The sequence below is a fragment of the Pholis gunnellus genome (assembly GCF_910591455.1).
Source record: "Pholis gunnellus genome assembly, chromosome: 18".
In the NCBI taxonomy this organism is placed as follows: Eukaryota; Metazoa; Chordata; class Actinopteri; order Perciformes; family Pholidae; genus Pholis; species Pholis gunnellus.
The window spans coordinates 12410082-12422806 of NC_136545.1; the positions used below are offsets into that span (position 1 = coordinate 12410082).

Genomic DNA, 12725 nt, shown 5'->3' on the forward strand with positions numbered 1-12725 from the left:
GCTACAGAGTAAATACTCCAGCTTGAGTTTCTCATGTCCCTCGCCCTCAAACTCAATCAATGTGGAAACAACTGCCAACAAGGAAAATGGCAGTCAAAACCCAAACCAGGTTGCGCTGGTATCTGGTTTTCCACAAAAAAAGGCAACACAATAAGGCTCAGATTACCCCGTCAAATTTCCCAAGAAATTGCGAGGGGAGGGAAACGTGCATGTATGTTAGTTGGTAATGCTCAAAGCTGTCCAATCCTTACAACACATTGGTTTGTTCAACATTGTTGTATTTGTTTACCAGACTGTTACCTCTTTCCCATGAACAAAAAGCCACACAAAGCAGCCCAGAATAGCTGTGGGGTAATGTGCCTGAATCCTGAATGCTCTCAGCCTGTTCATCCTGTGGGTAAAAGCCACGCAGCTTAGGAGTGGCTATCTCTGTCTCACTGCATCCCTTGTCTCCACCTCCTCCTCTCCACCTTCGTCTTCCTTTGGCCGCTATCGCTGCTTTTGTTGGCGGGGTCTCGGGCTAGAGCAAGCTGCTAAATAAAACATTTGGCATGGAAAAACCAGCGATAAGAAAAGAAAATGTGGCTAGCAGGAAGCTAGTAAGCCTTTTGCAGACTTGTAAAAACAAAAAATACCATGATTTAGTGATGCGCAGCTTGGTAAATGCGACGGCTAAGGAATGCGAGCGGTAGGATTTGAACAAGCAGCTACTGAAAGCAACTCATCAGGAGGTATGATTTACCAGTGCGCTGCTCCTTCCTTTACACAGCAGAGGTTACCCTGTGTTGTCCTCCCCTTCCAGGTCTCTTCAGTGTTTTACCTGAAGGATCAGCTTACCTCACGTCAGCCTAAAACCATGGGAACCCCTATGCCTGGTGTGTCACCACTGAATTATCGGTTTCCGCAGCACATGCTCGAGCATATCTGCAGCAAGCCATTATGGAGGATCAGTTTACAGTTGTGTGTGCTGACTCCAGTGCAGCTGGTGTACTGTATGGGGGTCACAGTTTATTGAGGTCTGGAATTAGAGAAACAGGCCTGTCATCTTAGTAAGCTCGGTAATTTTTTTCCAAACTTCAGATCTCATTTCTCCATTAACTTGACTTGAGGGAGAGCAGTTCAACAAAACCTCCCCCGTTACTCCCCACCAAGCTGATGGGCAGGTCGGCCCCAAGAAAACTCCACATACTACTATGCGCAATTCATTTACAATGATCGCCTTTTTATAACGGTAGTAGCAATACTGGACATAAGAAACGTATCAGTTGGTTTGAAAGGGTATTTGTAAATGCAGTAGCTGATCCTTCATGTTGTGATAGTACTTTTGGGTTTATTCTAATCTGGAGGTGCAGGTCTGACAGCAGCATACGTGCAACGTTAAATGTCTCCACCAATATTTGTGTGTTACATGCCTGAACGGATTGGGAGCCTGTGGCTGTTAAACAACAAACGGGAGCTGTGTTTGCTCTGGGAACTTGGAGCGAGAATGCTCATCCGTACACAAAATAGGGCCAATTCAGACATTTGACCTGGTTTAGGAAAAACTCCTGCATTTTTTTTTTTCCCTCTCTCTCTCTCTCTGCATTTCAGAGCATTCATCACAACAACATCCATTATTCACCTTCTGCCTACTGTTTGGTTAGCTCCTTGAAAAGGGGCAAATGCACAGCTGGAAGCTCTCCTCTGCTGCCAATCCCTGACACAACTTGGAAATGTGGATTCATGGTAGAGGAGATAATTCCTAATGTATTAGACTACTCTTCCAGCCGTTAAGGACATGCATGCACTGTACTGCAGGCATTTTGTCAATGTGACTCGACTTTGCTCAATTCTTTTTATGTTAGAACATCATGTAGGACAAGCAGGGACTGACACACTGAGCTCATTAATAATTCTGACATTTACAGCAGTGAACTTTAGGAGCTGCGCTGACTGCTTTCTGTCATTATCAACCTCATCTCCATAGTATTCATTAACTGAAGAATGCACACAAACCAAACGACCACACAGTCACTCAATTCTCCACGTGGAACCCCTCTTATTTGGCAGATTTCAAACATAAGCAGCGTCTTTTGGTTCCCTGACAGATTCCTGAAGTAGAAGAATACAGTACAGTTTTGCCTTCTCTGGCAATTACGCAAATTGTAGCAGCTTTGACAGTGTGCTTTACATATAAGGAGTCATAAAGTAACCCTTCACTGTGGGGCTTCTGTCTGGGCCCCATTTAAATGAGACCCATTGAGCCTGCCCCAGTTAAACACTGTCTGCCAGTACTCCGGTCACTGGGGACTGATCGTGGAGATATGGCACACACACACACACACACACACACAGGCTCGAAAACACACGCTGTACAAACACAGGAAAGTGCTGACACCCAACAGCAATCTCGAGTTGCAAACTGTTACTGGATTCACACAGTAACAAAGCCCAAAGTGAAGAAAAGAGGTCACGCAGTGGGGTGTTCAGGTTAGTGGGTGTTTGGTGGTCGCGGTGATGGTGGTGGAGTTAGGGGGGGTTTAACTCCGCTTTGAAACTCTTCTCTTGCTTTAAGAAATAAAATGTTTCCCATGATGCTGGTGATGAATTCCACAGTGTTTGTTGAGACTTGTACGGAGTAATTACACACAAAAAACAGCCACAAACACCCATTTATCACATGCCTCCAACAGTCAAGCAGGATTTTCAATAGCATCATTTTTTTTTTAAAAACCATCCCTGACTCTTAGCACACATTTTGACTTTTCTCTGCTCTTGACAACTGGAGTACGTGGAGACTGGGGGTTTAATCATACAACGGTGCTTACCAATTGTGAAGCTTTAATTTAGCACCTCATTTAACTCAGTAAAAACAACAACTTTACAGACTGGCATTCTGACACACATTTCATTCTGCCCTCTGGTAATGGTCTGCTCTGTTTAAAAGTCTGTTTGGCAGCTCTGTAGATAACAGATGGAAGAAAAATGAGGGGAATTATGAGAAAGATTGATTTCCTGGGGATGAATGGTCTGGTATTCACACAGATTTATCTGAAACAGACTTTCCTGGACTCTGTTATTATTGAATAAACACACACGCGCATACACACACACACACACACGCAAACACACACTGTGCCACCAATCGAGACAAACAAGAACACGCTCACACACACACACACATGCTCATACAGAAAGCTAAGAAAACAGAAGCAGGCTGAATTATGCGAGTCCAAAGGATAATATTGTGTGAGGTGATAAGAGGTGAAAGGGCGCAGACTGTGAGGACAAGCATGGGTTTCTTTTCAACTTCTCATTCACCACATCTGAATAAATCTATAGGTGGAAATAATTATTTCTCAGTAAGCACAAATGCGGTTTAGTCACATCGTCCGTCTTTTGTCATGCCCTTTCCCTAATGTCTTGTAAAAATGTATTCCTTTAGAAGAACAAGAACCAGCATTGTCCTTTTAGAAGTCCCAAGCCCATCTCAAAGGAGCCGTAATGTAAACCAGAGGCCATAACTTCTCTTGTGGCATCTCAAAGCAGACACAGGAATGGGGGGGGGGGGGGGGGGGGGGGGGGGGGAGAAAGAAGAGTATGTAGGAGGGGGGTGGGGGCAGGCAGATAAAGTCCCTCATTTGAGCCCCATAAAAAACAAGGAGGCACAAACATTTATCTGTGGCAAGGCTTTCATCGGATGCTTTAAGAGCACAGAAATAACAGAGAGCAAGATGCTGATAAAGTGGAGACAGGAAATGGGGAGCGTGGGTCTCCTGCTCTCATGTTTCAGTCGGGACCAGTGGTCCCATACCTGCTCCCCCCCCCCCTCCCTCCCTCCTTACCCTCTCTCTCTCTCTCTCTCTGTTCTGCTGACATACATGAACCACAACCCTCCCCAACCAGACATTAGTGCAGCGTCTGGAAAGCACCACCGCACTTCACAATACAGGGATGTGACACATTCAGCAACAAAATGAAGTAAACGATTCAGTCTGCAGGTACATAAAATGTGTTTATGGATGTGTCCACTAGAGAGTTTGACAAAATACAAATGACATATCACAGATGAATGCCGTTCTTATTCTTCATGAGGGCTTTTATATATTAGCTTTAGTCCCATTCCACTCGTGAGGCTCCGGCTCGGAGCACAAGACAGGGCAAAGCCAGGATTAAGGGTTTAGCTTCGTCAATCAGAGTCAGAACAGAGGGAAAGATAGCAGCTGGATTTCCATTCTGGAGAGCAGGCTGGATTTCCATAGAGATGTGAAATTGCAGGTGATTGCCAAAGCCTCAATGCTGCATGTGTGACTCAGGTGTTATGAGTCACCAATGATATCATCTCACTCATTACCGCCTTAGTGGTACGTTCCACGTTCTCATCAGACCTGAACATATAACCTGGCTTTACCATCAATAGGTGCCCCGGCGGCGGCAGAGGATTGAAAGAGGTATTCGTGCCCAAGGCAGATGTTTTCGCTTTCTGTCTTTGAATGATCTCATCACCTATCAAAGTGTCAATGTCTTCATTTTCTAATAGTTTGTTTTATGTAGGTTTTTTACTTAACAGCACATTGTGGATGCTGTTTTCAGAGATGCCTCTGTGTGCAGTTTGAAGGTATGTGACTTATGTAGGATTATCCTAGTTTCACTCAGTCACTGGACTTTTGTGTGATTGGCAGTAGCTTTGGTTAAAGGTAGGAAAATATGTTACACTCTCCCCAATACTTAATAATAATCATTCATATTATTAAGTACTAACATTAAGTATCAAATCCAACTACCAGCACCCCTAAAGCTCCCTACTTATGGGTAGTTTGTTATCTTTGCACAGAGCCAGGCTTGTGTTTCCCTCTGTTTCCAGTCTTTGTGCTAAGCTAAGCGCTGCTGGCAGTGGCTTTATATTTAACTTGCAGATGCGAGACTGGTATCAAACTTCGTATCTCATTCTCAAGGAAGCGAATATGCACATTTTCCAAAATGTTTTAACTTTTTCTTTCATTCAAACCTCAATTTTTGACCAGTGCCGCTTCTTGGTCCACATAGATATGCAACGACTGAGATAAGCTAGGATTATCTCGCACCTTCAAACTGCATGCAGGGCATGTTCGCCCTAAATTTCTGGCCTACTGTTGGAGCTCCCATTATCGTGCCGTTTCATGTTAGGACTGTGTTTGCTATGTAGAAGCTTGCAAGACTGCTCCATGCTCCACGCTGGGCCGGGGAACCACGACTGCGGGGAACACCGTTAAAGGACATTGGGGAAATAACAGCATTCCCACCGACTCGGCCTTTCATCAGCAGTTTGAGCTTTTTATATTGTCTCTGTGTGCATAGCAGCAGCATTCCAGCACCATCTTAAATCCTCCTTACCTCTTGTCTATTTCGTACACTAATCCTCTTTGCAAGGTAGAATAGCATGAATGGCAACAGTACAGGACATTCGTTTTTTGCTGCGTCCACTGAGGATTACATCAGAAAAATGATGATGATGATGATTATCACACAATTATATAACAAACATGAAGATAAGCAGATAGGATACATGGACTATATTACTATAACAGGCAGGACTAGAGAAAAAAATACAGAGAAAACTATGAAGATTAAAGTTCCTTCCACCTACTATCATTTAGAGATTCATACTCCTATTTACCTGTGTTTGTAATGACATGCCCTTGACTGATTTCCTTTTAGGGACACAAAAATGTAGAAGGACATTAGTGGTTTGAGCACCAGGGGGGAGGCCATGACGCCAAATTAAAGGGCAGAAGTGGAGTGTGTACTTATGCTCACTCATGATGTGCTCTGTCAGCCCTGCTGCTTATAATGGCATGGGAAGGGCCACTTAACTCGTAATCACTTCTCTCTCCCCCTTTGGCTCTGGTCCTCCTCTCTATCCCCCCCCCACCCTCAACCCCTGATTTTCTGACTGTTGGCTCTGATCTCTAATCATAAATGAACTGTAGATCAAGAGCAGGGACAGTGGTCCACACCCCCTTCCCCCCCTTGGCTGAGATCCTGTAATCACCAGGCTCTTGGCGAGTAAGAGGCCAACAAGCCTTTGAATGGGATATGACTGTACCTCTAATGCATCAGCCATCTCAACTTTGAAGAGCCATTTTCTGGCAGAGCGGAATATCACAGGTATAGGAAATCAGGTCACCACCACCACCACCATCATCATCATCTTTGCAATCATTATGCCCCGTCTGATGCAGTAGCGTAATTGAAAGTGGGACCTTTTTACACAATTATTTTCATTTGTCACCCAAAGCCTAAAAAGCTAAATGTACCACAATAGTAATGTAGGCCCTGTGGTGCACTTTGACTTCGCCTACTCTCACAGAAACTCTTAGCAAACACACACACACACACACACACACACACTATCTAGGTGGTGCAGCAAACATTGTGTCAAGACACAGGTCAGCCATTCTGGCTCAGGCCTGCCTGTCAAGTGCTGCTACTTGTGCCGGGCTCTGCTAATGGACTGCTAATAGAAGTGAATGTTGCACTGTGACGCTCCCCTGTAGTTGAGAGTGTCACATGGGGTGATTAATGACACACTCTCCTCTCCTCCCCTGTCCATCCCTGTCCTCGCTCCATATCTTGCGTTCACCCTTCTCTTCTTTCTTTCTCCTCCAGCTTCCTGTCCACTCGCCACTAATCTTTCTGTCCCATTTGCCTCTTGTGTGTCCTTGCGATCACCCTCTTCTTCTAACTCTCACCACTGAAATTGTTTTCCTCTCTGCGGCCTCTCTGGGAGGAGGGGGAGATTTTAGGAATCTAAAATCAGTATTACACTCCCCGACAGTCAAGTTTTTGTTTTTTTTGCAAAGCTCTGGTTTCACAAAGCCTAAAATATGAGAGCAACAAATAAAAAATGGCAGTGAGGGAGAAAAAAAAGGGGGAAACAAAGCTTTCAGGTTTATTTTACTGGAAGAGGCATCCTTCCACTCGGCTGGTCAGAGAGCATAAATATGCAGAATAAACTTAATTGCTTGAGGGACCCACCGAAATCCGGTGCATGGTCATTGACAGCAAGGCCCCTAACCATCAGAAGCATTGTTGAAACCGAGGTTCCTGGGAGTTTCTTAACACAACATTCAAATGTTGTAATTATACACAGATTAAACACTGTTTAACTTATCATTTTAGGCTACATTTAATAAATTACGCTCAAGTATAATAATACAAGATTTTAGAATTTATCTACCACTATTATATTAGATTAGGCAAAGCTCTGAAACTGAAGTTAGAGCATTATAAAAGGGAGATGATGATTTGGTAAAGTAAAAATCTAAAGTATTCAGAATATTTCAAAAGCTTTTCTCGCTGGTAAAAGATTTCTGAGGCGTGCCGTGTGGGGTTGCACTAAAGGGAAGTTTGAGCTGATCCCAGTGGTTCTAAAATCCTGGCTACAATGTCAGCGACAGCACATCACAATATCCTCCTCCAGCAGGTGACTGCAGAACTGGGCCCAGCCCCAAAATAGCTCCACGTATACTTTCTGCCATCATAACAATAGTATATGACATCAAGTGGAGCAGGGAGGCAAGTTCAGCAGCAGACACTTTCCACAGTAATTATCACTCACTTCCACGCTCCGTCTGTGGGCTCAGCCGGCAGCCGGCAAGCACCTCTGACCCCACTCAGCACTGTCAGGCCATACTGTACACACTGTTTACTCTAACCTCTTCCTTCACCTGTACGTAGGGGAGTATGCTACTGAATATCAATTCCCTTCAATTACCTAAAATTGCTGGACTGCGTCATATGGCCTGCTCATGGGTTACAGAGGGTAATTTATAAATACTGCTCCTTACGCACAATGTGCTCATTGTGCATAGAAGCCCCTGTTTATAGAATGACCGCAGTGGTTGTAATGTTAGCGGCCCCCCCGAGCAGCCAGTTGTCGGGCCGCAGGGAAGCCAGTTAGAATAATAATGATAGAAATAACATTCACGTTTACCTGCACTCTTAAAGCGACGCTCAGATCAGCCTCAAAGGGAGTGTCGCGTGTGGAAAATAGCAACGTCCTACTGTGCACTGAGTCACCATATTTCAGAAATCATACATAATGAGGTACCTTTCACGTTTCCCTCCCAAAAACAATCCTCAGAGGGCACATCATCAGAAAGTGGGGAAGCGGCAGAGACAGGAACATAGTAAAATAGGAGGAGCAGCATTATGGAAAAACTGAACTAATCCCAGGAAGGCCACTACCCTAGGGTGGGACTTTACATTTGTAACCAGTGCCTATAACTCAGAGATACAATATAGATATGTCGGTATTATTGGTAGAAATCCATAAAGAGGAACATCTAAAAATGTTATTTTCTCTCTCTCGCAATACATTTAACACACAAAACTGTCTCTATTTGCAGAGGGTTTAGAAATCCTCTATGAACCCATGTGTCCTCCCTGAAGCACATTTGATATGAAATCAATAAAGACAGTGCAGCCTTTTCCCCCTGAATCACTGGTCTCTCTGTTTGCTAGACAACAAATTCTAAGATTTCAGATCGACCCAGTAGAACTTTACATTCACTTCGCCCCATTGTGAATGCAAAGTTAGAAAAACTTTTTCTAAACACATCTTGCGTTCTTCCTTTTTACCACATATCATCAGGAGGAAGTATTCCACACATTCCCATAACAACTGCACACGGATATGGACACTGCACATACTGTACGGCTCTGCTGCTGTGCTGGAAATACCCGGAGTACATCTGTTCTTGCACCAAGGGTTTCCAATCAAGCTGCTGTCACAGAGCTCCCAGCTACCTTTCTGGCAGCTCCCAGCTTATATCCGTCTCAACCTGTCTCCTTTGTCAAGAGTTCAGCAGGTTAATGAGCACTCTCATTTCCCAGCGCTCACTTCTGTCTGTAGATGGGGTGAGAGCAAGCCCTCTCCAAAGGCAAAGTCAGGAAGTAAAAACAAACTACAACAGCCTGAAGAAATGTACCTTAAAGTAAGTATACAAATATTGAAATGTGTTCAAATGACTCCAAACAAACCTATGCAGAAACGGGGCGGTTGCGCGACGAGCGCCCGGGTAAGTGAGCCACTTTAATCACCAGTAGTTTTACACTGAAGAAGTGTCTCTCCAGCGATTTGGAAATGTGTAGAGCTCATCAGTGCCCAAAAATAGCGGGGCCCATTAATTAGTCTCAAACAATGTTCTCCTGCTGTATCGACTCCTTAATGGACAGAGAAGGACCTTGTTCGTATTCCCATCTAGTCAATGACACAGGGCTCTCTGGGGTTTTGGAATGGGTATTATGTCATCTCACCCTGCCCTTCAGAAACCGGACCTGCACTGTTTTTTATTCCTGCTCTCCCTCTTTTGCTCATTAACTATGTAGGAGTGAGATGAAGGTCTGGAGCAGCTAGATAAGGTTGCTCACAGACCCTCATACCTGTCTAGGATATGTGCTTGGACCTCCAATTTAAGCTAGTGTTGCTCTCGCATGAGCAGCCTTAACTTTCCCCAAAAAAATATGCGAGATCATTGAAAAATCGGATACTGTAAGCCTTTCCTCGCCGAGCTCTGTCTGCAAACCGAGAATCTGCTCATTTCCTCCCATCTCATCACGTTATTCAGCCACAGTTGATTCCAAGAGGAGCAGGCAGACCACCTACCAGAGGCATGCACACTTCATCTGGCATCTGACACACATGCACAAACACATACTGAACATTCACCCTCACACAGATGGCTTCCTCCTAGCCCCCTTTGTTTGACAGACAATCCCCACTCAGGAGGGAGCAGATTAAGTAAATGGCTTCAGGTGTTGTGGCATTATCACAATGCTCTTCATAACTGACATCTAGCACGATTTACGGAAAAAACATTGTTCAACAGACGACTCTGCTCTGTGGGAAAAAGCTGGAGAAAACACTGAAGGTTCAAAAAAATAAAAAGGGTTCTTAGGTAAATACAGTGAGAAATTAGAGCTGATTATGTGTGTGGTGAAAATAAAAACGGTCCTTAGAAACTCCAACACGATTATTTAATGCTAATAAAGACCCGTCTTCTTAGCAACGGTGAAGACTATTAAATAGTTGTAATAGCTTCACTGGACTTCCACAATAATTATCAATAGAATGATGAGCTTGTGTCTCTATGGAATGAACATCTTACTTTGTAAGGAAACTATTAATATGTACATTAAAACAAGATGGCCCAAAGATTAATCATTTTGTAGACTATAAAAAGGAAAAGAAAGGAAATGAATGAACATCCTCTAGAGGGTTTTCACAGTGTGAGCAGTCCACATTAAAACTAAATTCACAGCAGTAGGAACTGGGCCATGTGTCAGAATTAAAATATAATTTGGTTCATAATAATTACAGTTTGTATTATATCATACCTCCTGTAATATGATATAGAGTAGGCCATTTTTATTGTAGTAAATACATTTGTGCACAAGTATATTTAAGGGTCGATTTGGGTTGGATGTAAAACGAGCAACCTACATATGGGCTCAATTTCATTGAGCTGGTTTCTCTGTCGGAGCACAACAGCACTTCATGATTTATTTTCCTATAAACACGCATGTGACAGTGTGACTGTTTCTGTTTACAAACGACAATTGTGGTTTACACAACTGAAATAAGCAACATTAAATGTCTTGATTTAAACTGTGGTGGCTTTTTTCCATCGTGGTTTTCTATATTATAGTTAATTTGACCTTGTTTGTCATATCTCCATATTTAGCCCGCATTATCATGACTTAGGCCTTCTTGGTGACTTAGGTGGCTGTTGTATTTTTTTTTCAACTAACAGTGTGAGTGGACTAACTTCAGGTGGTTCTTCCTGACCACTTCACCCCTGCTGTAGCATGTAGGAGTTTACACAACTTTTACAGAGAGTAAAGCCAAGTTCACAGGTCAAGAATAAGACTTTGGACTTTACCTTGAGCCACTCCGATATCCATCAGGAGAATAAGCAAAAGCCAAGACACGGTCAGCATCTCAGGCGATGATCTCGGCACTCTTCCTCTCTCTCTCTCAGTCCGTGCACCGTGCCCCATGATGAGGAGTCAAACTCCGCTCAGAGGCAAGTCCGAGTCACTGAGAAATTGCGCTCAAGCACGCGCTAGTGTCGCTCGTTGTTGTGCGCTGCAGTCGAAATGTCAGCCCTCAAAAAACTCCCGAGCGCAAAAAAAAAAAATAAAAATAAAAATTCTCTTTGCAGAAAATATATCCAGCGCTCTGTTTTCGCAGTCATGTAAAACTGTGACAGTTTAAGGGAACAAGAGGCGGGTGCATCGCCCTCCGTCAGGAAGGATGTTGCATTAAAATCTGTCCCCGTTTGCTTTTCCCTCGAAAGGTTCACTTGGTTTGTCTAGAGGTGTGGATCGATGACTTGATGACAAATTCATGCTCCGATTAGTCCCACACACAGAAATCTGAGTCCTCCGGTGAGTCCACTCTCTCACGCGTGTCGACCGGTGTGTGTGTGAGTGCGCCGCGCCTCGCGCTCCACTGACGGGACTGATCCAGGGGAAGGAGCGGTCTCTGCGGGCTACCTTGCTCCTTCAGCCAATCCAAGTGCTCCGGCAAGTGGCGGCGCTGTATCAAAACCTGGCCCGGACAGCGGCGAGGAATGGATGGCGTTTATCAAATGCATGATTAGTGGACGCTTTGGGTTCAATGTGCATGTCAATCATTGAAGTTAGTGATGCCTACAGCTCTAAAGTGTTTTTATTTTTTTTTATTTTTTTTTTACACGTTATGTAATTTGATCTCTCTATTAACTGCAAAACATGTATGAAACAATTTATGAGCCACATTCTGGCAAATTAATATTATAAGTGTGGTGTTTATTAGAGGGCTATTGAATTGTTAGTGGTTGAAGAACTACTCAGATCCTTTACTAAAGTAAAATAGGCTAGGCTACTACCATAAGGTGAAATGTACTGCTTCTGCAGTAAAATACCCCCTTTATCCCACTGATTTATACATATAAATGACATTAGATTTTGAATACTGAAGCATCAATGCATTTGAAGCTATAGTTTCCAACCCAAGGGTCGAGCCCGCTCCAAAGGGTCAGAAAATAAAAGGAGGAGACGTGAGATGATTAAAGTACAATACACAAACTTCTATTGCATTTTTGGACTTCTCTCTAATCTTTTATATTTCTATTTTTTATGAAATATTGGAATTTTACCTTTTTGGGTCTCAAAACATTATTCAAATGAAACCATTTTAGTATAAAGTAGCAGGAAAAAATGGAAATACTCAAGTAAAGTATAAGTCCTCAAGTTTGTCAAATATAACAGTACTGGAGTACCTTTCTACCTCTGTGTATTGTCAACAGGTGCTTCCGTTTCCTGGTCTCTCTGTGTATTTTGAGAACATAAATCGTCATTAATTTAGCGTATGCAGGCGCTGCAACAGGAAGGCATAATTTATCTGACTGGGCCCTGCACTCGCCCTTGTTTCTGTCACTCTAATTGTTATTTAGAAGTAGTAATAGCATGTCACAAAACCTGATCAATAATGACCTCAGCCTAACAGACATTCTCTTAAACAGAGAGAGAGAGAGAGAGAGAGAGAGAGAGAGAGAGAGAGAGACACTTACACACACACAATGCTTTGATTTCCTTTGCAAGGGGAAATTTGTTTCAGTGATTCCGATAAAAGCCTCATGAATAATTACATATGCATGACAGATGTCTAGGCAATGCCCCCGATACTTTGTGATTAATGGGAAATATGAGCTTGACAC

The 12725-nt window shown here is 43.4% G+C and overlaps 1 protein-coding gene across 1 annotated transcript in view; it reads right to left on the reverse strand.

Annotated features, from left to right (window-relative positions):
* unc5cb (unc-5 netrin receptor Cb) overlaps window positions 1-11022 on the reverse strand; it is a gene marked incomplete at both ends in the record, with an annotated part of 102042 nt that extends 91020 nt beyond the window's left edge. The window contains one exon of the mRNA XM_079179678.1: window positions 10905-11022. Coding sequence (XP_079035804.1) covers window positions 10905-11022 — 118 coding nt within the window. The remainder of the gene's footprint in view (window positions 1-10904) is intronic.
* Between the last annotated feature and the right edge of the window lie 1703 nt (window positions 11023-12725).